The sequence below is a fragment of the Rhamphochromis sp. 'chilingali' genome (genome assembly GCF_963969265.1).
Source record: "Rhamphochromis sp. 'chilingali' genome assembly, chromosome: 19".
NCBI classification, from domain to species: Eukaryota; Metazoa; Chordata; class Actinopteri; order Cichliformes; family Cichlidae; genus Rhamphochromis; species Rhamphochromis sp. 'chilingali'.
Window position 1 is genome coordinate 7,388,799 of NC_137946.1, and position 27,136 is coordinate 7,415,934.

At 42.1% G+C, this 27,136-nt stretch overlaps 1 protein-coding gene across 1 annotated transcript in view; it reads left to right on the plus strand.

Annotated features, from left to right (window-relative positions):
- Nucleotides 1-6,745: 6,745 nt before the first annotated feature.
- mlxipl (MLX interacting protein like) overlaps nucleotides 6,746-27,136 on the plus strand; it is a 32,070-nt gene continuing 11,679 nt past the window's right edge. The window contains 11 exon segments of the mRNA XM_080866052.1: nucleotides 6,746-7,244; nucleotides 8,674-8,780; nucleotides 8,943-9,025; nucleotides 9,116-9,205; nucleotides 9,438-9,479; nucleotides 12,399-12,573; nucleotides 14,212-14,292; nucleotides 19,811-19,962; nucleotides 20,088-20,685; nucleotides 20,790-20,863; nucleotides 25,160-25,430. Coding sequence (XP_080722178.1) covers nucleotides 6,898-7,244; nucleotides 8,674-8,780; nucleotides 8,943-9,025; nucleotides 9,116-9,205; nucleotides 9,438-9,479; nucleotides 12,399-12,573; nucleotides 14,212-14,292; nucleotides 19,811-19,962; nucleotides 20,088-20,685; nucleotides 20,790-20,863; nucleotides 25,160-25,430 — 2,020 coding nt within the window. The 5' untranslated portion in view covers nucleotides 6,746-6,897.

Genomic DNA, 27,136 nt, shown 5'->3' on the forward strand with positions numbered 1-27,136 from the left:
TAGATGCATTTACCAGAAACTCTATAGAGGACGGGAATGAGTATGTTGTTGTTGTGGTATTTGGGAAGAAGAAAAAATAATAAAAAAGGAGTTATCTCCAGTGATCCTCTGTTCCTACCTGCGTGTGTGTGTGTGTGTGTGTGTGTAATGCCTGCTGAGCCAACACCACACAGCAGCGACACAGAACTAAGGGAGACACGGACATAAATACACAGAAGGATAACGAGGGACGTGGGAGCACACAGGGAACACAGCTGATACTAATAATTATAACAAGACAGGGCAGGATCAAAAAAACGTGATGTACACTGACGGGAGACTATCACAGTTAAACAGGAAGTACACAGAGACGCAGACAGGAGGGAGAGAGAAAACACAGGAGAAATGAGACATGGAAACTCTCAGATATATGGAGAGGGACACGGGGTAAATACACGAGGAGAAAGCAAATAAACTAACTGAATAACCTAGGAACCAGCTCAGTGACCCCTGGGCGGGTCTCCACGACATGGCTATCTTCGGTAATTGTTCCGGATGTTGGCAAAGAACGTGACCGGCGAAACAAAATCGTAGCTCTAATGTGATTGTTAAGTGATGACGTGAGGAATCCTACTTCCGGGCCTAAAGTAGTCTGCGTTTAATATGGCTTTTGTGTTATTAACATGCTTAATGTTATGTATTTTCTTCTATTTAATCTCAAAAAGCTCCTAAAACAGTCAGTGATCACTGTTGACCTCCCTCGGCTTTTATTACCGCTAATCATTTATTTAAGCTCAGTTTTTAAAACCTTAGAATGTAACTACAGCCCATCCCATGCAGCAGTATATGAATGACTAACCTCGTATTGTAGATGGATTATCTCAGTTGTTCTCCTGGCTGAAGTTTGGTCCTTTTACAGCATCCTGCCATGCGATTACATTTGTTCCTGACCACCGAGAACACTCACGTTAACTTTTATCGAGTAGAAAAAAAGTTAGCTTGTTTATATTATGCTAACATAGCTGTGTCGCTAGCGGTCACGTAGCACATCATTATATACCAGCTAGCCCAACTTCAGTAACCCTACAAACGTCACTGCTGTTTAGTTTTCTGTCTTCATTTATGCTGGAAGTGATAACAGAGCTGTACGTTTTAATTTGTTTCCAAAACCCAGCAGTCAGGACATGCTATATTGTATTTAGATAGAAGCTAGCGAGCTAACTCCCTGCTAACTTCTAACTCCGTTAAATGTCATAAATTCCTTTTTCATGGATGCCTGGATGTTAAACTCAATTGTCACACCTGGTAGAGCAGAACGCTGATCATTTTATTAAAGATGAAAGACTTTAGACAGTTTTTCAACTCTCAGTAATGCCATAGTGATCGTTTGATATATGGACCTGCAGCGGAGTTTAGGTCCAGACGCGGCTAGTGACGTCAGACTGAACAACCGGATACCACATCGGCTAGTGGTCATGAGGTGGTGCGCTGAAGGACCTTCCTGTTGATGTCGAGCGAGTCCAAAATCCCATTATTTGTACGGACGCAGCAGCTTGACTCGTGGTAGATGTTTCTCAGGGCTTGTTTAATCTGAACAAGCCTTTAAGGTCACATAATATGGAACGCCAGGACTGCCATAATGAATTAATTAAATACACCATTAAATAATTAATTAAATGTGGCAATAATTAATTAACTCATTCACTGCCAGCCATTGGCACTGAATGAGTTAAACCCATTGACTCATTCACTGCCATTGACGGCTATAGACGTCAATGGCAGTGAATGAGTTAAAATGTGAAATACATAAATAATTAATTAAATGTGTCAATAATTAATTAATTACATGTGTCATAACTATTTATTTAATTAATTAATTCCAATTTTAATTAATCTGAATCAGAATCAGAATCGTGTTTATTGGCCAAGTATATGTGCAGACACATACAGGGAATTTGGTTCCGGTAGATGGTGGCTCTCAAGCACAGTAATGTAAATCACACACACACACATACGTGTCTATATACACATTACACATACGTACACAAAGCTGTGTAAATCAACTATAAATAACGAATCTAAACTTATATACATAAAATACAGAAATGAATGAGGTGAAATGAATACTACAAAATGTACATAAGGTGCAGCTGCAGTCTGGCAGTGGGAGCAGTGTGACAGGTCAACTGTTAAGAAGGGAGATGGCGAGGGGAAAGAAACTGTTCCTGTGTCGGGTGGTCCTGGTCTGCGGGCTTCTGTACCGTCTGCCAGAGGGCAGCAGATCAAAAAGTCTGTGTCCAGGGTGTGAGGGGTCTGTGATGATTTTCCCTGCCCGTTTCCTGGTTCTTGAGAGGTACAGATCCTGGATGGAGGGCAGGCCGATGATCCTTTCTGCTGCCCGTACAGTCCGCTCCAGTCTGCTCCTGTCCTGTTTAGTGGCTGCTCCATACCAGACTGTGATGGAGGAGCACAGGACAGACTCAATGACCGCAGTGTAGAACTGGATCAGCAGCTCCTGTGGAAGACTGTACTTCCCCAGTTGTCTCAGGAAGTACATCCTCTGCTGGGTCTTTTTGAGGATGGAGTTGATGTTGGTCTCCCACTTCAGGTCCTGGGAGATGGTTGTACCCAGGAACTCGAAGATCTTCACAGTTGACACAGGGCTGTCTGATATGGTGAGGAGGAGCAGAGTTGAGGGATGTCTCCTGAAGTCCACTGTCATCTCTACAGTCTTAAGAGTGTTCAGCTCCAGATTGTGCTGACTGCACCAGAGTACCAGCCGCTCAACTTCCTGCCGGTATGCAGACTCATCACCATCTTGAATGAGGCCAATGACAGTGGTGTCATCTGCAAACTTTAGGAGTTTGACAGCCGAGTTCTTGGAGGTGCAGTCGTTAGTGTAGAGGGAGAACAGTAGTGGTGAGAGGACACATCCTTGAGGGGCACCAATACTGAGGGACCGGGTTTCAGAGGTGATCTCCCCCAGCCTCACTTGTTGCTTTCTGTCTGTCAGGAAGCTGGTGATCCACTGACAGGTAGCTGGTGACACGCTGAGCTGGGAGAGTTTGGAGGAAAGAAGTTCAGGCACAATGGTGTTAAAAGCCGAACTAAAGTCCACAAACAGGACCCTGGCATACTGTAAGTTCCCGGGTGGTCAAGGTGTTGCAGAATGTAATGCAGCCCCATGTTCACTGCATCATCCACCGACCTGTTTGCCCGGTAGGCAAACTGCAGAGGGTCCAGCTGGTGGCCTGTAATGTCTTTCAGATGGGCTAACACCAGTCGTTCGAAGGATTTCATGACCACAGACGTCAAGGCGACAGGTCTGTAGTCATTCAGTCCTGTGATGGTGGGTTTCTTGGGAACAGGGATGATGGTGGAGCGTTTGAAGCAGGAGGGAACTTCACACAGCTCCAGGGATCTGTTGAAGATGCGAGTAAAGATGGGAGCCAGCTGTTCAGCACAGGTTTTGAGGCAGGAGGGTGAGACGCCGTCTGGTCCGGGGAAGAAAAGTGCGAGAGAGCGCAGTACCGAGGCTGTCATCCGCGGCGCCATCTTGAAAAATAATTATTGCCATATTTAATTAAGTATTTAATGGTGTATTTAATTAATTCATTATGGCAGTCCTGGCGTTCCATAACTTAAAGGCTTGTTCAGTTAATGATCACTGTCAGCCTCTCTTGGTTTTTATTACCACTGTTCAATTTAAAGCTCAGTTTTTAAAACCTTACGATGTAACTACAGCCCAGCCCATGCAGCAGTATATGAATGACTAACCTTCTATTGTGGATGTGTAACGGAGTTAAAAATACCTCTGAAAAACATGCACTTACCTGTTCTTAATTATTATTTTAAGTGTGAATTTTATCATTTTTTTATTGTATTTTATTTTGAAAACCCAGAAACCGGATCTCACCCTAGCATTTAGAAGCTGCTAAGGCTTCTGCTCCTCACAGCGCGCGTTTTCACTGTGAGGGTAAGTTCTGTAATGAAAGGCTCTGGCATTTTTATGGTTTCTGGTGTGAATGTTGTTACATAAGTTGTACATGTCGATGTATATAGGTTCATACTGATGTTAGAAAGTTTCTGTGTAACCGAAACAAAGGCTGGTTGCTGTTAAACAGTGTTTCTGCCGTATTTATGCTCTTTGGCAGTAAGCTTTTGTCAGCTCCCTAGTGGTTGCTGCGCATTTCAGGAAATGTGTTTGGATTTACTGTTTTTCTGTGCTTTTTGTGATGTTGTTTTACATTGTAGGAGCTACAATTGCTGGTACCATCAGAAGACACCTGTTGAGTGTGTTTTATGTCTTCTGCAGGAATAAACTGTGAAAAGCCAACCTTTCTGAGCGTCTGTGATTTTTGAAGAGCTGGAAGTGTTACAGATGGATTATCTCAGTTGTTCTCCTGACTGAAGTTTGGTCCGTTTACAGCATCCTGCCATGCTAGGGGTTTGTCTCTAACCATCAGGAACCCTCATCAAGTGGAAAAAAGTTAGCATTCATCCTCCAAATTCACTGTTTATGTTATGCTGGCATAGCTGTGTAGCTAGCCAACCATGTAGGACATCATTATATACAAGCTAGCCCAACTTCAGTAACCCTACAAAAGTCACTGCTGTTTAGTTTTCTGTCTTTGTTTATGTCGGAAGTGATAGCAGAGCTAGTGAAATACACCTCTCTCAAGGCTACTCCCTCTCCGATGCAGAGCGGGCCTAGAATCCTCTCTCTCTCAGCCCTGGGTGATGCTCTCGAGCTCATGGAGAGCATGCTGTTCTTGCTAGGAACGGATGACGGGGGATTCCTCTTCACTGATGTTTTCTTTCAACAGTTGCCAGCTCCAGTGCGAGCTGGCCTCGCCAACTCCCCACTGCTGGCCGCGAAGGACTACCGCTCACTCACAGAAGAAGCGTATCGCATTCTCCTGGCTACCAGGAGCTTCAGGATCCAGGCGATAGTTCCCGACTCACTGATGGCATCTCCCGTGCCCCCGCCTATTCTCCCGGGCTCCTCCAACTCATTGATGGTGGCTGGAATCGCGCGTGACAGCACCGTGCCGCCTTTGCAGTTTTAAGGGAAACGAGCCCGCCAGCATTTTATAGCGGCTGCGACCGCTGACAATAAGGAAAGGCTGCTCTTCATAGAGGACACACTCTGGGAGACGTTTTCTGGTTGACTCCGGCACTCGTTGTATTACTAACATCGCTTACTTTTAATAGTCATTCTACGAATGCTGTCCGTTTAAATGGTCTTACCTGTAAACTCTGCGGTATTCACCAGATTCCAGCGAGAGTGGATTCTGGAGTACTTCCCATGCTCCTGTTAGTGATCATCCATCTGGATGGATGATAACAACCTTCTGAACAGTTTATTATCATCCATCTGGATGGATGATAACAACCTTCTGAACAGTTTAGGAGGTAGAGAAGGTCAATCCTGGCCCATATCTATGGGACTGATTTCTGCTAATAACGTCCACTGTATGGACTGATAACATCCGAAGCGGGTGTACCCCTCACAATATGGGCATTTTTAGGGTCCTCCATGAACAGCCAGAGACTCATTAAAGCTTAGAGAAGTGACCAGAAGGCTGACTGGGCTAACAGGCTAAGAGACTGTGAAAGGTATATTCAACTTGAAGAGCTGCACTTTGTAGTTATTTTTCCTTTGTCATGACTAAGAATGAACTAATATACACTCATTGGACACTTCATTAGTTACATCTTGGTTGTACCATGTTGGACCCCTTTTTGCCTTCAGATCTGTGCTTGTGGCACAGATTCAACAAAGTATTACAGAGTGTCATAGAGTTATAGAAGATTTGTTGGCTCCAAATCCATGATGTGAATTTGCTGTTCTACCACATCCCAAAAGTGCTTTTTTAAATTTAGATCTGGTGACTGGAGGCCATTTGAGTACAGTGAACTGTGAACGGTGAACAATCCCCAACAATCAGACAATCCTGTTGAGCAAGCACTTGGCAAATGTGGGAGGGAAAAACCCTTTTCAACAGGAAGAAGCTTCTAGCAGACCCAGGTTCGGGGAGGGACAGCCATCTACTACAACCAATTGGAGGTGAGGTGAAGGGAAGCCCCACTCCTTCGTGTCTGCTTGCTGTGGAGGCTTTTTAAATTATTTTATCCGGAAATATTTCAAGAAAATATTTTCAGGCTTAACGCACACACACACACACACACACACACACACACACACACACACACACACACACACACACACACACACACACAGAAATAATTAGAAAACATGCAACAAAGAATACCGCCAATAGAGGCCGGTATTTTTTGCTTTATGGGTTAAAAAAGCTCCATAATATCAATTATGAAGGATCAGAACTTGTTAATAATCATTCCTAAACACAGATATATGTGATATGTTTTAAATGTGCAGAAATCCTTTTACATGCACAGAATTGTTGCTTGCTGAAACACATCTAAAATGTTAAAGTTTAGAAGCAAATTAAAATATATATACAGTTCCCTTCAAAGCTGATAGTTAAGGTTGTGGTTGTTTGTGTATATAGTGATGATAATATGAATCTGTGACACATCCACTTGAAGCCGGTTTACTCCTACTTTCTAATACTTTTTTTTTTTTTGGTTTATTAATAATTACCACTTTCTGTCTATTTTCTTCGGGACTTTACCAGTTCGAGAAGTTGACATAATGATAGTATGCTGTTACACAACAGTCCACACACACACCGTGCTCCAGAGGTGTAGGTCCTGCAGCTGGTTGGCTGAGCCCTCCACTGACAGATGAGGATAATCATTGCTTGATAGCAAACGGCTCTTCCTTGAGGAAATATTCAAATATCTGAAGAAAACAGGACAGGAAGCGGGGGAAGACAGCTGAGGAGAAAGTTCACTTTCTGTCCGATCCTCACCGCTGAATGAAAGTGCGCAATGGCGGGCAAAGGGAGTGTTTGCTCGGCCGGAGAGAGCCAGCTTCAGGACTTCTTAGAATCGGACTCTGACCCGGAGGGGGAACCCGCTCGGGTGGCCGGCACCGGGCCGTCGCCCGAAGCTTTCCCCCGCACTCAGGTGATCCACAGCGGACACTTCATGGTATCCTCGCCCCACAGCGACTCTGCGGCGCGGAGGAGGAAGAGTGGAGGGTCTCTGAGGTACGACTTTGACACGGTGAACAGAACGGGGTGTCAAACGTACCGCTACGGTCCACTCAGCTCCGGGAGCCTAAGCATCGACCCCACTCTGACCCGCCTGTTCGAGTGCATGTCACTGGCCTACAGGTGGGTCCCTGCTGCGTGCAGTAGGGGGAAAGAATGAAGTCGGGGTTTTAATCAGCATTTTTATTTTCAGCTTTCTGCTTGTTCAGTTCAGCTAAACCATGTGGAAGAAAATATCTCCAAAGAATGTGAAAGTGTCTCATTCTGAGCTGACATTTAAAGCAGCGATATGCACAGGGTCAGTCTCTGTTTTAAAATAAGAGTATTGTAAATTAACCGAAGCTCACTAAACGAACTAAACTAAACCATATTTTAAAATATATTTTTTAATATATATATTTATATTTGTCTTAATAGAATTCCCTTCAAAGCTGATAGTTAATGCTGTGGTTGTTTGTGTATATGTGTTGTCAGTCTGTTGCATAACCAGTTTGGAAATTTTCACCAAAAAAAAGTGGACTTTGATTCTAGTTGGCAGGACTGGACAAAGGACAGTGTGACTGATGCAAAGGAAAGAAACTCCTGACACGATGCCCTAGAAATTTGTTTTTCTGTTTGAGAGCAGCCATTTGTTACAAGATGTCACAAATAGCTCCTGCATATAGCAGGAGCTATTTGCAACTATAGCAGAGGAAGCCGCCGCACTTAAAACAAACCAAATACCAAAGAAACCTCCCTATACTCTCTAAACATGCTTACGTTTCAGTAACATCAGACTACACATTGATTTTTCATTTACTTAAAAAATGAGGACCACTTTCTTTGAAACCGTGTTTATAAGAGCTTTCATCAACCCTTGGCCCAAAGAAGACTTTTTTTTTCTTTCTTTTTTTTTTAAAATCTGCTGTCACTGGGTGGAAAATTGCATTTGTTTATAGATCTAGTTTCACAAATTGTGGCACTGTTTCAGGATTCATTGTGCAACTATTATCAAACACAAAAAAAATAGATTTAAAACAAGTACTTTTATTATATATTTATATATATTTTCCAAGACTATGACATGGCCTCTTATTCCGCACAGATTGCTGCTCTGCTTTCCGCTATTTATCATTAACCAGACTGATGTAAAGTGGTTCCTCTGCTGATTGCTCTTTGTTTTTTCGCAATAGGCTGTCTCTGCTGTTCGGGCTGAATAATACGCAGCCATGTCAGTCCATTAAAAGCATGTTGAGAATGATTTCCCCAGGCTTCCTAGCAACTCCTTGAGCACCTCACATTAGGAGCTCTATTCTCAGCAGGCAGAGAAACAGTGAGGGAGGGGGGGGGGGAAAGCACATAAAGCCGGGTTGTATACCGGGGAATAAGTTGATTGGCTACTATTAGTCAAAATCAGGGCAGGTTTGAGGCAGTGTTCCTATTGTTTTTTTCTAAAAGAGGCATAAACGTCATTTATGCACGTTTATGCCTTTTTGCCTCAAAGACTATAAATGAAAGGGCTTTCACATTTTCCCCGAAACAAATACATATTCCACCTTTCTTTTCTCCACAGTGGTAAGATAGTCTCTCCTAAATGGAAATCTTTTAAGGGTCTGCGGTTGCTGTGGAGGGATAAGATCCGTCTGAACAATGCAATCTGGAGAGCATGGTTCATTCAGTGTGAGTGCTGGTGCTTTTTTTTTTTTTTTTTTTTTTAAATTGTGAGACTAGAAGAACCGGGTGACCTAACATGGGTTGAGAGAATCCACATTTCACCAGAATGAATGTCTACGCCGCAGCTGATTTTTCTTGTCCTTTTTTCCCTCTTTCTGCTTGGCTCAGATGTGGAGAAGAGGAAAAACCCAGTATGTGGCTTTGTGACCCCGCTGGATGGCTTGGAGGCAGATGCGCATCGAAAGCCCGAAGTGAGTGAATGAATGATGTAGGTGTTGCATATTTAAGCTCATCCTTGGAAAAAAAACATACTTAGTGTTTCACTGGCATCCTGTCAACAGGCGATCATATTAGAGGGCAGCTACTGGAAGAGAAGGATTGAGGTAGTGATCAAGGAGTACCATAAGTGGAGGATTTACTACAAGAAGAGGGTGAGCGCTCACCTTATTCACAGTACATCTTTAAACTGTCTCTAAGTCAGTACCAGTACCTATTGGTTGGACAGTTTGTCACGTTTTCATAGTCCCCAAAGGATGAACCCCAATGGCCCCACTTTCCAACACTTTTACCTGATCAAAACTGTAATTAGTTAACATAAGGTGATGTGCATAAAAACAAAAACATGGTTCATTTCCACACTCGCTCTGTCTTTTTCTGCTGCAGCTTCAGAAAAAGAAGGATGACATCCTATTAATGCTTCAAGAGGTAAGTCAGAAGTCACACATTACTTCATTATTGCTACATTATTGCAATATTGCAAGGAAATTAAAGTTGAAAAGTATTGATTTTGAAGAGTGGAGGCTGAAGCTGGCCAACTGACCCAACATATATTGTAATTTTTGGGTGACCTGCTGGCATTGTTTACTTTTGAATGTCCTTGTAGTGACATAGGATCACTAAAGACCACCAAGCGACTATTTTTAGCATTTGAATTTAGCCTCCCTGGCTGAACAAGGGAGGAGGGGAGAAAAAAAGAGATTTAAAAAAGAAAATAGAAATGGGCAAAACAACTTGGGCTGTGCGTCACAACCTGACATATGAAGGCAACTGACCCAGCTAACTGCCTGCTGCAACAATACCCATAACTCTTAATCTTTATTCAAGAAAAATGGTGAAAAAAATGAATGTAACCTAATCAAATATGACCTACTTCCAGCAGCACTTGGCAAAAACCGGGCAGCAGAGGGGCATCTGCTTTCGACAGAGACGCTAAGGTGGCAGAGACAAAATATTTAGTGGCAGAGAGGAGAAACAGCGGGGGGGCAGAGAGAGGGAGGTGCCTCATTCATGATAGTATTCCTCATATTTCATCTTTCATGGGCTCTAATTTTTCATTTTTCTGTAGATGTGCTGTGGCACTGGAAGTCCAAGCTTTACTTGAGTTCAACATTAGGAAAACTTCAATAATAATGCTGTGTCTGACCCGTCTTTTGATGGATTACGCGGCAAGGCCAATATCAGCAAGTAGCTGACAGGTCAAAGATCACTTCACTGTGTTTTTATGCTCTGTGCACTCATATCCTTATCACACCATTCTCTTAACAGATTACATTTAGTGCTTAGAAAAACACTAGTCAAAAGTGTGAATGTCGTATGTCATATATGCAGTTACACAGTTACAGTTGTGCACTTTTAACCTGTGACAGCCCTAGTCTAAAATTTAATTGGCTTTACATTTTTAGCATCAACCACTTTCTAATAAAGTAGAATTGTAAAATAACGTTCAGATTATTATCTACAGTGACAATGTATTTCAATAGATTTTTACACAGTTCATTTACAGACTGTAGCAGGGTGTGGTTTGTGGCTCAGCTGCATGGGAGAGGTGGAGCAGTGGGTTCAGGGGAAGCTGACCCTGAGCTGTTCTTCAAAACCTGGTCACACCTTCCCTATTTCAGTAGGTTGCAGGGACCTGAAGGATGTAGTGTGTGGTTTAGAGTGAAGAAGGCAGCTGGAAAGCTGCTCTAATAATAACACGAAAAAGGCTGAAAATTAAGATCACTAGACTTAGCCCTTATATTCAGTCTGAGAGTGAAATAATATCCTATTAGGTGATAATGCTGTGTAAAAGAGTAAGGAAAAAAAAAATCTCACTCTGCAAGAGGGAGACACACACATAAGTAAACAAAATGAACACACACTACAAGCACTGTACACTCTGAGCCATCAAATAATTTACAGAAAAATCAAATGTTTTTGAATACATTATTTAATGAACAACAATGAAAAACAATCACACTGACAATGTAGCAGTCTCAAAACCTCACCCATTAAATACGAAGCACTTGGTGTTACAGGGTTAAGCTGCCTTTTTAAACGGGCACAAAGAGAATTGAGCTGTTCTGCAGTTTTGGAGCTAAGGTGTGGAAGGCACGATCAACCTCATTTCTTGGACTGGCACACGGAACCGTAAGAAGACCCCTCTCTGAGGACCAGAGAAGTCAACTTGTAGTGCAGGGATGAAACAGTTCAATAATTTAGGTGGGCCCCCTCTCCACCAGGAAGGAAGGACCAACGTCGTTGAATGAAATTCAAACTTGATAGGTGGGAGATGCAAATGTTTTAAAAGTGGGGTAATCTGTAGGGTAGGGTAAGGTTCACTAATAGCTTTGATTAAAAAAAAAAATTGCGTCCTTCTGGATACCAAAGTTTAGTTAGATTTAGATCTAGGAGAATCTCTTTTGAAATGAAACTTCTCGCCAAACGATGTAAACGCACCCTGTCGATGCTGCAGTCTTTCAGCCGCTCATATGCATGTGTATATTTTCTCCAAGCAGCATCAGTTTGTGTTTAGCAGGGGCCTTTTACAGTTTGCATGCACGTGTGTGTGTGCGACTCCCAGAATTAGGTCAGGGACAAAAGGCTGCCGCTCTTATTGAAATGGTGAGACATCAAAATAAAGAAATGAACAAAGCCAACATAATGAAAACCTGTGAGGGCCCACTGTTTCTGAACAATGTGTCAAAACAGCTTTTTCATGATGCACCCCACATGCACACGCGCACACATACACACATACATGTGCGCACAACAATCTTACCTCATTTCTGCTCGTGCGTGCTTGTATTCTAAGAGGGGATGTCGTGTGTTCAGACGTAATCAGAAATAGTTTCCGGCTCAATCTGGTGGGCTTCCCTATAAATGTGGCCCTGGGCTTAGAAGTGGAAGGTAAAGGCGGAGTAGAAGATCGGGGTGAAACAAAGCATCTCAAACAGGCTGGCTTTGGCACTTCATTTCTGTGAGTTGTTCACTGGGTTTCCAAAGGAGAAGGGGCAGAAAGGGATGGGGGGGGGAAGAGATGACAGCTTAGCACATGTTTCATGTTGAAGTTGTGAATGCTGTAGGTGTGCAGTTTTGTTTTGTGTGTAACTGGAGATAGATGTTTTTTTTTCTTGCTGTTTTAATATTAGTTTTGAGAGGCATTTTGTCATTTATCAGCGGAACAAACGTGACACAAAGTTTTCATAGAGCACTAATTGCAGGCACAGATTGGGAGAACTAGAAGTCATTGATGAATTAGGACTTTCCAGCTCTATTTATGTTGAGCCCCTAATGGATAGATCTGGGATTAACTTGGCATGTCAGATCCTGTAAGTGTTCTGATTCCTTGTTGATGTTTGGCAGGGTCAGATCTGCCAAGCCAGGCAGGACAAATGGCCCTATCAGACATACCAGGAACCTGAAGCTGTCCCCGCGGAGGTCCACATGTTTGACCTGGACTGCCTTCTGTCCGACATCTCTGACACCCTATTCACCATGACACAGAAGCCATGTCCCTGGACCAGCGAGCGACACAACAGTGAGTAGTAGACAAGTTTGTGGAATGACTTTCAGCAGGGACTTGTGTCTCAAATCCTGCAGAATTTGATCGGAAGCATTTAAAAGCAAGGCTGATCGTAGGCTGCATAGTGCATGGATTAAATAATTGATTCCAATTAGTTGTTACTGGGCTGAAAATTATATCCTGGTTCATTTTACTTTTAGAATCAAATAAATTGCCCAAAATAATATTTCTAACTCAAGTCTGTCATAGACAGGAGCTTTAGGGACAGATTTTCAGCAAAAAAGGAACATAATCATAGAGATATGGTTGGACTTTTATTTCTCTCATTTTAAATGTGGTCTTGTTTTCAGAAATGAATGCCCTTTTCCAAAAAAAAGGTAAATAACAGCAGAATGCATTAATTTTCAAATAATTAAAAGTTAAATTTGATGGAAAATAATACATGGGCATCATATAAAATGCAGAGAAATTGAGAAATACACATATATTTTTTTTTTTCTCTTTAAAATTTGATACCAGCAACATATAAAAGTAGGGATGGGGCCTGTTTACTGCAGTGCTACATCACCTGTTTTTTTGTTTGTTTGTTTTTGTGTGTGTGTGTGTGTGTGTGGGGGGGGGGGGGGGGGGGGTTTGGGGGTTTTTAACAGTAGCCTGTCATCCATTCGCACTTCCCAACGCTCTCATTATCTGTCTGTTCAAAGTATGCCTTTACCCAGCAGATGGTTGTCCTAGCTTAAAAAGATGAAAACATGGGTAAAAAGGCAATGTGGATCAGCACGCCTAAAGCTCAGTCAGAGCTGGGGACTATCAGACACAATACATTTTGGAGTCTGTGCTGTTTTCCAAGCCATCTCACGGTGACAAGGGAACAACAAGGCAAAGCAGGAAGTCCCCATCAACACTTTGTTTCTTGTGCAACCTAAACAAATAAGATATGTGATTTCTTCAGCTGGCAGGTGGACAGGTTGCCTTTAAACACAGCCAGCTGGCTGTTTCTGCCAGTGTCTGGGGTGACTGTAGCTCAGGTAGCAGAGCAGGTCAGCCTCTAATCAGAAGGTTGGTGGTTCGATCCCAGGCTGCCTCTTGGCTGCATGCCAAATATCCTTGGGCAAGATACTAACCCCATGTTTGCCTACTGGTGGTGGTCAGAGGGCCCAGTGGCACCAGTGTACGGCAGCCTCGCCTCTGACAGTGCGCCCCAGGGCAGCTCTGGCTACAACGTAGCTTGCCATTGCCAGTGTGTGAATGACTGAATGTAGTGTAAAGCGCTTTGGGGTCCTTAGGGACTGAGTAAAGTGCTATACAAATGCAGGCCATTTACCAGTGTCCACTTTTTGCTAATCTATGTTAAAAACAGCCTTTGATGAAAGATCCATCTTCTAACTCTCAGCAAGAGGGCAAACAAATCCAAACTATGCTTTAATATAATGTAGAAGTATTTCACTTTCTAAGTTCCTACCTCAGTTTGGTGACTCTGTCTGCTGGTCACATGGGTTAGCAATTCAGCCAATGAAACCCACATTACAAATAAGGAAATTCCCTATGATGAAAGATGACTTGTCAAAAAAAAACAAAAAACAAAAAACACAATAGCACTAGAGCATTTCTTTCTCACGCATGCATCTATTATTATGTTCTCTTCCACTTCAGCATACACCAGCAATGCTGACATGATTCAACCAGGCTTGACTCCACTGCAGCCCAACCTGGATGATTTCATGGATATACCAGGTACTTTCTACCCTTTCATATGTCCATCTGTTTATCTGTAAATGTGAACATGTGAAGAACTGATTAATGCATCCAATCACAGGTTGATTACAGTTAGATGCTTGCTGACAGTGCATGATATAGTGTGAAGAGTACTTGAGTTTTTAAGATTAGATTCTTATCAGCCATATTTGGCTAATGATTATCTTAATCATATTTTTGTAGTACATAAATTAAGTTTCTATTCCAGATGTTGATGAGTGAAAAAACCTTGAGGGACACTCCTCTGATTTGTGCTATGTCAGCAGTATGTTCTTTGGCATTCATGAGTTAAAGGATTGTCAAAGGCAGGGTTGAACTGGGGAAAATGGGGAAGTGGAAGAGGATGTATTTAACCACTATTGCTACTTTTGGCACCACCTAGAAACTAGGGAAATAAATATTGATGGGCTGGAAGATGATTATGATGATTTTCTATTTTTTTTATAAAGTAAAATTATGTTGTTACCACAATTCCTATTGAGCTGTAGCTTTCAGGTCTGTGATTTCATTTAATTTTGATTGGATTTTATAAATTCATGGCATAGGGAGCTAATATAACATAAATTGAGCTGAAATGAATGAAAGTTGCACTAATATTGATTAGATGGACCAACACATGGCTTCACACAAGTTTCACTCCTGCTTTGTATCATTTAGAGGTATAAATATGCAACTGTTAGCAAGCTTGCCGGCTTTAAAAGTGATAGCATAGCTTTTACAAATGGCTGAAAGTTAATTGATGCAAGGTAAAGTAAATGTCTTTGTAAAGCATGACTAAATGTAGAGAACCTAACTTACCAAGCTGACACGTACTGGACAAGAAGCCAATATGGCAGTATGCCTGGGGTGTCTGCTTTAGTCTTTATACTGAATCGAGTCAGCCTGCAGCAAAAGAGGAGCAAAGCTTCAAGCAAGAGGAAGGAACCAGGTTAGAGTTTAGTTTCTTGCTCAGGGCAACAATGGCTGTGATTTTTCTGGCATTTGTATTACTTTCAGTGATGCAATCCTGCAGCCCCATGGCTACAAGTAAGTCTTTGTAACCAACAGACAACCTGTTGCCCACTGCTGTGTTTGTGTGTGTGTGTTTGTTCTTACTGCCCTGACAGGCTCCTGAAGTATCAGCTGTGTGGTGTCTTTGCTTTTTTTGTCACAGTGACCAGGCAGCTAGTATCTGTCAGCGCTCTTAATTAATTCATGATTTCTCTGTATTTCTCTTACATGAAAATACTGAGTTTTCTTTTTACTGAGATAAAAAAAGAGCTTTTGGTATGCATTACCTACTGTGAGATCATGAGGCATTCTGAACAATGTGTCTTGATGAAAGACGCTCAGTTCAGGAAAACTTAGGGTTACTGCCAGTTTGAGTGAAGACAGTTAATATTGACTGCTCAAACCTTAAATAACATGTGAAAAAACTGGCAACCTGCCAGCATAGATTTAAAACTATGTGACCTGGCAAATAAAATGTAAATACCCTGACTGATTATCTCAATCAGAGAGCTTCACATTGTGTGAGGGTTTAATTTTCCATTTCTGTTCTTTGTCTCTTTTATCTTAAAATAAAGACGGAAGAGACACTATACTGCAAAAAGTATTCAGTTGTCTGCCTTCACACGCAAATGAACTTGAGTGACATCCCATTTTTAATCCACAGGATTTAATATGAAGTTGGCACACCCTTTGAAAATATAACAGCTTCAGCTCTACTGGGAAGGCTTTCCACAAGGGTTAGGAGTGTTTATGGGAATTTTTGACCATTCTTCCAAAACTGCATTTATGAGGTCAGAAACCGATGACTGATGAGAAGACCCAGCTTTCAGACTCCGCTCTTATTAATTTCAAAGGTGTTCTGTGAGATCAGCACTCTGTGTAGGCCAGTTAAGTTCCTATCACTGGAACTAAAAGGCCGAGCCCTACTCCTGAAGAGCAATGCCACACTATAATCCCCTCTCCATCATACTTAATACATACACAATGCAGTTAGACAAGTAGGGTTCTCCTGACTCTGCGGAAAGTTAGTGACCTCTGTTAACTATGTGCCTCGGCATCCACTGACACTGCTCTGTGAGTTTACGTCGCCTACCACTTTGTAGCTGAGTTGCTGTCGTTCCCAATTGCTTCCACTTTGTTATAAGACCACTAACAGTTGATTTTGGAATATTTAGCAGTGAGGAAACTTTAAAACTCACTGCACAGGCAGCATCCTGTCACTAGAATTCACTGAGCTCCTGAGAGCGACCCATTCATTCACAAATGTTTGTAGAAGCACTCTGCATGACTAGGTGTGTGATTTTTTTTTTTTTTTTACTTTTTTTTCTTATATACACCTGTGGCCATGAAAGTGACTGGAACACCTGAATTCAGTGATTTGAATGGTTGTGTGAATACTCATGGCTGTACGGTGTAAGTACTAGTGTTATACAGTGGGGCAAAAAAGTATTTAGTCAGCCACCGATTGTGCAAGTTCCCCCACTTAAAATGATGACAGAGGTCAGTAATTTGCACCAGAGGTACACTTCAACTGTGAGAGACAGAATGTAAAAAAAAAATCCATGAATTCACATGGTAGGATTTGTAAAGAATTTATTCGTAAATTAGGGTGGAAAATAAGTATTTGGTCACCTCAAACAAGGAAAATCTCTGGCTCTCACAGAGCTGTAACGTCTTCTGTAAGAAGCTTTTCTGTCCCCCACTCGTTACCTGTATGAATGGCACCTGTTTGAACTCATCATCTGTATAAAAGACACCTGTCCACAGCCTCAAACAGTCAGACTCCAAACTCCGCCATGGCCAAGACCAAAGAGCTTTCGAAGGACACCAGGAAAAGTATTGTAGACCTGCACCAGACTGGGAAGAGTGAATCTACAATAGGCAAGCAGCTTGGTGTGAAAAAATCAACTGTGGGAGCAATTATCAGAAAATGGAAGACATACAAGACCATTACGTGGTCAGTACACACAAACAAAACAGTGAAGAAGGCGCAGCAGCGCCTCTTCTTTCTCAGGAGGCTGAAAAGATTCGGCATGAGCCCCCGCATCCTCAGGACCTTCTATCACTGTGCCATTGAGAGCATCCTCACTGGATGCATCACCACCTGGTATGGCAACAGCACCGCCTACAACTGCAAAGCTCTCCAGCGAGTAGTGCGGTGCTCTGAACGGATAATTGGAGGTGAGCTTCCCTCCCTCCAAGACATCTACAGGAAGCGGTGCCTGAGGAAAGTGGGGAGGATCATCAAGGACTCCAGTCACCCCAGCCATAAACTGTTCAGACTACTTCCATCAGGAAGGAGGTTCTGCAGCATCCGGTCCCGTACCAGCAGACTGAGAGACAGCTTTTTCCATCAGGCCATCAGACTGCTGAACACTTCATAGACACCTCAGCTTCACTACTGGAACTTTAACATTATGCACTCCATACTGTACAGTAACGCCACTGTTTTGCACATGTCTCACTCTGTATATTTTATTTTATATATTTTATTTATTGTTTACTCTATTTAATTTGTAAAATATGTGTACACACACACACACACACACACACACACACACACACACACACACACACACACACACGTAGAAAAATATTTAGTATACACATCCAGAAATGCATATACTATTATATATTGTACATATATTTATTAGTTTCAGATGTAGCCATTCTTGTATTTTGCTTGTTTACATTATTGTATTTTGCACAACTCTGTTGCTTGTGAAGCTCGCACACAAGAATTTCACTCACATGTGCTGTACCAATGTACCTGCACATGTGATGTGACAATAAAAGTGATCTGATTTGATTTGATTTGATTTTGATAATCTCCCTCGATCTGGGGCTCCACGCAAGATCTCATCCCGTGGGGTCAAAATGATCATGAGAACGGTGAGCAAAGATCCCAGAACCACACGGGGGGACCTGGTGAATGACCTGCAGAGAGCTGGGACCAAAGTAACAAAGGTCACCATCAGTAACACACTACAACGGCAGGGAATCAAATCCCGCGGTGCCAGACGTGTTCCGCTGCTGAAGCCAGTGCATGTCCAGGCCCATCTGAAGTTTGCCAGAGAGCACATGGATGATACAGCAGAGGATTGGGAGAATGTCATGTGGTCAGATGAAACCAAAGTAGAACTTTTTGGTATAAACTCAACTCGTCGTGTTTGGAGGAAGAAGAATACTGAGTTGCATCCCAAGAACACCATACCTACTGTGAAGCATGGGGGTGGGAACATCATGCTATGGGGCTGTTTTTCTGCCAAGGGGACAGGACGACTGATCCGTGTCAAGGACAGAATGAATGGGGCCATGTATCGTGAGATTTTGAGCCAAAACCTCCTTCCATCAGTGAGAACTTTGAAGATGAAACGAGGCTGGGTCTTCCAACATGACAATGATCCAAAACACACCGCCTGGGCAACAAAGGAGTGGCTCCGTAAGAAGCATTTGAAAGTCCTGGAGTGGCCTAGCCAGTCTCCAGACCTCAACCCCATAGAAAATCTGTGGCGGGAGTTGAAAGTCCGTGTTGCTCGGCGACAGCCCCAAAACATCACTGCTCTCGAGAAGATCTGCATGGAGGAATGGGCCAAAATACCAGCTACTGTGTGTGCAAACCTGGTAAAGACCTATAGTAAACGTTTGACCTCTGTTATTGCCAACAAAGGTTATGTTACAAAGTATTGAGTTGTATTTTTGTTATTGACCAAATACTTATTTTCCACCCTGATTTACGAATAAAGTCTTTACAAATCCTACCATGTGGATTCATGGATTTTTTTTTTATTTTTTTATTTTTTTTCACATTCTGTCTGTCACAGTTGAAGTGTACCTCTGGTGCAAATTACTGACCTCTGTCATCATTTTAGGTGGGGGAACTTGCACAATCGGTGGCTGACTAAATACTTTTTTGCCCCACTGTACCATGTCTAGAAAATCTGCAAAAACTGGTTTTTATCGGAATGCTACACTGGTCACTGTATATACAATGTAACAGAAACTGCAGTACACAAAATACAAAATCCTTATTTGGTATAACCTCTGTTTCTTCAGTTGTCCACCAGAGAGCACTATCCTACTTTCCATGTATTATTTTACCATGAAGTAAAATATCTAAGGTGTGTGTGTGTGTGGTGTGGTGTGGTGTGGTGTGGTGTGGTGTGGTGTGTGTGTGTGTGTGTGTGTGTGTGTGTGTGTGTGTGTGTGTGTGTGTGCCGCTGGCAGGCCTTTAAAAGTAAGAAGAATATTTCTATCATTCATTAGACAGGAAGGCGGGGTAGGATCATTTAATTTTCTACTTCCTACTTCCTTTTCAGCATAAAATTTGAGTTACTTATAAACAGTTGATTGATATATTGGTTAGTTTTTGTTGAATGTCTATATATGCCACGTGTACTTTATTTAATTAGATTATTCTTTTAAATGTTTTATCTTCCTGCTGTATCAGAGCCTTTTCCAGTTGATATTCTGAATAACATACTATATATACTGTACTCTTTCTCAGATATCTTTATGAACAACCGTGGCCAACCCACCGAGCACACTGGTTTTGCGGACTGTAGCTATTTTGGGAGTTCTTCTGGTGCAGCGTTTGCTCCAGTTCCCTCCCCTGTGGCAACAGCGCCCCGGCTTCTCATCGACACGCAGCTGGCTCAGGTACTGCTGCTGTTATCAGCTTCTTCTGTTTGTGTTTATTGTCTGCTTGTGCAGAATTATTCAATTATTCCAGCATCTAATGTTATTCTTGTTTAATCAGTAAAACAGATTAATTTTTTTCCCAGCCCAATCTACTATCTGACAATCTGTCCCACCCCTCTATATCTAATACCCGGCCAAACCAGACCAGCTCTGGCCAGGATTGTGGAGAATACCACACATCCAACATCATAACAGAAGCCATGCCTTATGGACATCAGTCATACCATGATGCACCAGTTTCTATAGCATTTAGCAGCAGCACTGAACAGACGGCCTCTGCAAGTATTCCCTTTTTGTACCCACTGCCATGCCACAAGTTTGGTTACTATACGACAAGCAGTGGAACCTCCACTGTCATCACTCACACAGCCTCCACCATGGGGGCTCAGGGTGCTGCGCAGCAGGCTCACGGATACCCTCACACAGGGGAAACGTACTCCCAGACTCCCTGCCACTCTCTCTCTTACCTAGCTGTTGTATCTGACCCGGTCCATGCAGCGCTGCCCTCTGTCACAGCAGCTCACTGCTTCTCAGTGCCAGAACAGGTGACATTTACGGGGGCCAAAGGGAAGCATAAGCAAAAGACAGGAGGAGCGAGGACAGCTGCCCCCCCTGTACTTCCATCCACTCCCCCACCCACTAGCTGTCTGGCTAAACTGCTCTCCACTGGGGCTCATGAACGTGAGTGAATTCTGACATGTTCTTCCTCAACTAACAGTTTTTTAAGTAAAACAAAAATAAAAAATGCAGTGGGCTAATGTTTAATTTTGGATTTGTGTTATCAGGAAAGCCAACCCTGGGATTTGATACTGCTCCAGTGACAGCCAAAGCTCAGAGGTCATCATCCTCTAGCTCCTCAGTGAGTGTGGAAAACTGGCTTAGCACAGCATGTCAACAAGAAATAACTAATGAACTTTAGTGACTTTTACCAAGTGCTACTGGAGAATGGATATTCATATCATCAAGGCCACTCAGCATTGTATTACTGATATATGTATGTAAGTATGAGCAACTAAAGGAGTGCTGTGTGCTGGCAATAGACACAGGTGTCCTTAGTAAGCCGCACCTTAGTGTTAATGTTTTTGTAGAAGACTGCAGAAATTTTCAAAAGCTTACCTGATAAATAGGTTACATCTAAAAGTTTACTCATCTAACCTAAACAAAAGAGGACATAGCAAGCGGTCTCTTTTCATTCAGCAAGCAGATTTATGTCCATTATAAGTTCCTAATCTCATATATATATATATATATATATATATATATATATATATATATATATATATATATATATATATATTAGGGGTGCAACGATATTCGTATCGATATTGAACCGTTCGATACAGTGCTTTCGGTTCGGTACGCATATGTATCGAACAATACAACATTTGTAATTTATTTTATCAATTTTCCTTCTGACGATGCTGTCTGTGTGGAGCGCTCAGTGAATCTGTGTTCGACTACTCCGCCTAGGCTGCACTGTCGAGCGCAGATCCACTGAGCGCTCCACACAGACAGCATAGTCAGAAGGAAGAGCACAGGGCAAGCTAGCGAGACAGAAGTTAAGCTCTCCTTGCAACAGGCAAATTGACCCTCATTCAGATCTGGCGTTTGGAATTATTTTGGTTTTCATGTGACGTATGACCCTGAAGGGTAAGCGAGTCATGGACTAAAGTAAAACAGTATGTTGGATGTGCCATGCAATGCTCAATTACATTGGTGTGAACTAGTGTGTTAGCGCAGTTAGCTCGTTAACGTGTTGGCCGTCTAGCCCCATGCACGGAGTGATCGGCGGTAGCTCGTTAACGGAGATTTGCCGTGTTGTGGCGTTAAGGTCATTTCAACGAGATTAACCTGAAAGCACTAGTGGGAACACAACGAATATGACTGCACATTTACACCGACATCATCCTAGTGCAAAGACAAAAACAACAAGCATGCTACTAACTTTAGCCGAGTCATTTAGACAGCTGTTAGCACATGATTCTCCTTATGCTGCTGAGAATATAGCCCAGAAGAAGCGGATAGTATAGCTTTTATTTTGGAAAGAGCCATTTCTCTGTAATAAACTCTCTTTTCCAAAGATGAGTGATTCCTCAATCAGATACAGGGCTTGCAATATCGCTAGCCCGACGTCCCGGAGCTAGCGATTTTTTCAGTCGGGCTACCAAAATCTATCTCTTCCCTGCCCGTCGGGCTATTGTAGGAAAAATATATGTCAATGCTTTTGCATTCTTTCAGAAATGTAGCTGGGTAATTATGTCATTGGCATCGGTGAGCCACTGTCAATATGTGACATATTGAAGTCGCGTTTGAATTTGCGCTCGTTTTTTTGCTTTCACTTTGCAATCGTGCGAACTGTGTATAGAGAGCGACAGTACTGATCTGTGAGTGATGATAATTTGTGCACCAATTCCTCTGACATCGTCTTATTAATCGTTAGCTTACTATGCAAACATGACAAGTGAAATCTCCCGCAGCAAGCTTAAACATGTGAGAGGTTGATCGCGCAGAGAATCGCTGAGTGCGCGTGTAAAAGCATTTCAGTTCTGCTGAGCCAAATAAGACAGGTCAGGGTGAAGAAGTGACAGCCAAATAAAAGCTTACCACAAAACGGAGAAGTTATGACAAATCAGACTATAAGGCAAAAAGAAAGTGCAGCTTTATGGTTTCATGGACAAAATAATTTCTGTGGCTGCAATATGACGAGCTATATAACCAGGGCTGCACATAAGTGGTCCGCAGGTGCGCATTCGCTGTCAAAATAAAAAACGCGCACAAGGGTTAGGGTTAAATTTAAAAAACTGTACTTTTGAGTTAAAATATATATTTATAATTTTAATAAATGACAAATTAAAAATGCATGAACATTTTTTTTGTATTGAAAAAATATCGAACCGTGACACCAAAGTATCGAACCGAACCGAACCGTGAATTTTGTGTATCGTTGCACCCCTAATATATATATATATTAGGGGTGCAACGATACACAAATTTTTAATTTGTCATTTATTAAAATTATAAATATATATTTTAACTCAAAAGTACAGTTTTTAAATTTAACCCTAACCCTAACCCTTGTGCGCGTTTTTTATTTAGTATTTAGTATTTATTTATTTATTGTCATTGTCAAGAACAATGAAATTGCGTTTGGGGCTTCCATACAACCCAAAAAAAAAGAAGAAAATAATAAATACCCCTTAAAACCCAAGTGTACATATTTAACCCAGTGTGACTCCAATGCAATAAGACAATCCTTAGCAATAATGTTCGTAGAAATTCAGACAAAGACCTGAGAAACATGACAAAATACAACAATGCAACCCATTCAATATTATTGTACTGTGAGATATGATATCAGATATGATAGTTATCTATTTAAGAAAGAGGGGGGGGCAGGAGGGGGAAGAGAATAAAGATATGATGCACCAATGCAGACCAGTTCATTGCTATTAAGAAGTTGGATATGGTTATTGTCCGTGAGAGCGAATGCGCACCTGCGGACCACTTATGTGCAGCCCTGGTTATATAGCTCGTCATATTGCAGCCACAGAAATTCTTTTGTCCATGAAACCATAAAGCTGCACTTTCTTTTTGCCTTATAGTCTGATTTGTCATAACTTCTCCGTTTTGTGGTAAGCTTTTCTTTGGCTGTCACTTCTTCACCCTGACCTGTCTTATTTGGCTCAGCAGAACTGAAATGCTTTTACACACGCACTCACATAAGCTCAGCGATTCTCTGCGCGATCAACCTCTCACATGTTTAAGCTTGCTGCGGGAGATTTCACTTGTCATGTTTGCATAGTAAGCTAACGATTAATAAGACGATGTCAGAGGAAGTGGTGCACAAATTATCATCACTCACAGATCAGTGCTGTTGCTCTCTATACACAGTTCGCACGATTGCAAAGTGAAAGCAAAAAAACAAGCGCAAATTCAAACGCGATTTCAATATGTCACATATTGACAGTGGCTCACCGATGCCAATGACATAATTACCCAGCTACATTTCTGAAAGAATGCAAAAGCATTGACATATATTTTTCCTACAATAGCCCGACGGGCAGGGAAGAGATAGATTTTGGTAGCCCGACTGGAAAAAATCGCTAGCCCCGGGACGTCGGGCTAGCGATATTGCAAGCCCTGTATCTGATTGAGGAATCACTCATCTTTGGAAAAGAGAGTTTATTACAGAGAAATGGCTCTTTCCAAAATAAAAGCTATACTATCCGCTTCTTCTGGGCTATATTCTCAGCAGCATAAGGAGAATCATGTGCTAACAGCTGTCTAAATGACTCGGCTAAAGTTAGTAGCATGCTTGCTTTTTTTTGTCTGCTTCCACTTGTCTTTGCACTAGGATGATGTCGGCGTAAATGTGCAGTCATATTCGTTGTGTTCCCACTAGTGCTTTCAGGTTAATCTCGTTGAAATGACCTTAACGCCACAACACGGCAAATCTCTGTTAACGAGCTACCGCCGATCGCTCCGTGCATGGGGATAGACGGTCAACACGTTAACGAGCTAACTGCGCTAACACACTAGTTCACACCAATGTAATTGAGCATTGCATGGCACATCCAACATACTATTTTACTTTAGTCCATGACTCGCTTACCTTCAGGGTCATACGTCACATGAAAACCAAAATAATTCCAAACGCCAGATCTGAATGAGGTTCAATTTGCCTGTTGCAAGGAGAGCTTAACTTCTGTCTCGCTAGCTTGCCCTGCGCTCTTCCTTCTGACTATGCTGTCTGTGTTGAGCGCTCAGTGGATCTGCGCTCGACAGTGCAGCCTAGGCGGAGTAGTCGAACACAGATTCACTGAGCGCTCAACACAGACAGCATCGTCAGAAGGAAAATTGATAAAATAAATTACAAATGTTGTATTGTTTGATACATCTGCATACCGAACCGAAAGCACTGTATCGAACGGTTCAATACCGATACGAATATCGTTGCACCCCTAATATATATATATATATATATATATATATATATATATATATATATATATATATATATATATATATATATATATATATGCGCATGTGTTGGTTCAAACCTCTGCTCTAAATACTCTGTGCCACATCCTTTCAGGGGAAAGTGATTTCATTTTTGTGAGACAGGTCTTCTAATTGGATACCATGTGTTGCTCAGCAGACAAGCAGAGGATCGCATGTAGGTGGACCGTCATCACAGCTGCAGCACGGGGCCGGTTGGTCGGTAGGGATCCCCGTGTTGACACCTCTGCAAAGCCAGAGTGCCACCCTGGGCCACAGTGGACCTCAAACTAGCACCTCCAGAGGCTCTGCTGTGTCTACCCGGCTTACCCACGGTACCTCAGACACTGGCACAACCCTCCTCGTTCCCAAGACTGAGAAGCTGTCACCTGTTCAGCTCTACAGCACTGACAGGAGCAGCTTAACTGGTAGGACCTCACTGCTTCAGGGAGTGATACAACCCCATTTATAAAAAAGTGGTACAGAAAGCAATGATTTGCAAATCTTAAAAACCCTTATTTGATTTACAGTAGAATGTGAAAAACATACCAGATGCTTAACTGTCAACAGGTCAGCACGATTTGATAGTTGTTGTTTTTTTTTTTTTTTTTTTTTTTTTTTTTTTTAAATCAAATGTGGGTTGTGCCCATGAAAAATGTGCCATCTTCTCTGCAAATGTCAAACAGCTTGTTCTGCTACTGACTCTTGTGTAGTGTCATTCATTAGAGTGGATAATTGAATTCTGAAGAAACAAACCATATCAGCAATTTAACAGTTTATCCATTTAACAAACAGGGACCTTAGTAACATGTGGAAGAACCATACACAGCCACAACAGCCTGGCACCACTTCCTCATTCTGGTCACCAGCTTGGACACACAGTGCTGTGGGATGGCATCACATTCTTCAGCCAGCATTTGTTGTAAGTCAGCCTGTGTGGTTATTAGGGATGGGTATCGAAAACCGGTTCTTGTTGAGAACCGGTTCCCACTGTTTCAATTCCTTGGAATTGTTTGCCATTTTTGCAAACGATTCCCTTATCGATTCCAGTCGCCCCGAATGACGTCACCACGTTGCGGAGCGTCATTTACCTGGCAGGAAACACAGCACCTAAGCGGCTCAAACGCTCAAAAGTTTGATTATACTTTACGAGAACGGATGACAACAGGGCAACTTGCAATACTTGCAAAGTAGATACTTCATTTAAGGGAGGAAACACTACGAATATGCAAAAGCATTTCCTCACAAAACACGCGATGACCTTAAATGAATGTCGTGTTTTTAATTCCGCTCCGGACTCGTGAATCTCAACCCAGCAGCAGCGGTAACGTTTGCACGTCCTCTCCCGTTAATGCGGCAGGTAAATAATCAACTAACAGTGCATATTATGTTAGCGCGATCTGCCTTATTACAAAACCTGCCATTACTGTGCATTTAGGTGATCGTGATGAGAGAGACAGACAGAGTCTGGCTCAGATGCTGCCAGTTCTCGCTGCAGTCTACCGGTAGCATCTCCTTTCAGGCCAGGATAGACAAATGTCACCGAGCAGTGACTAAGTTTGTGGTAAAAGGCTTGAACCCATTTGCCACAGCAGATGCCCCCGATTTTCGGTAAGTGAATGTGTTTAATTGTAGGCAGGGACATTACTGGATATTCTTGTGTAATTGCCACAGAACAATTTATGTTATACTTTGTTATTGCTACAGACGAATATTTATTTTATTATTTTACATTTACAATTTTTTTTTCCTGGGGACCCTGTGACACCCCATTGAAGAGCCGTAGGCTGGATCTCTTAAGATCTCACTGTTGGGTTTGTAAGGCCATGTTACTCCTAAATGTCTACCTTGTTCAAAGAGAAGATATAAAACAAAGTTCTAAGCTGATTAGCTTAGAACTTTGTTTTATAAAAAGGAGAACACTAAGGTCGATTGACCTTAGTGTTCTCCTTTAAAAAAAAAAAAAAAAAAAAAGAATCGATAAGAGAATCGATAAAGAATCGAATCGTTAAACAGAATCGAAAATGGAATCGGAATCGTGAAAATCTTATCAATACCCATCCCTAGTGGTTATGTTGGCTGTCTATGACTTGTTCCTTCAGACTTTAATCATCCAATACAATGAACAACATGG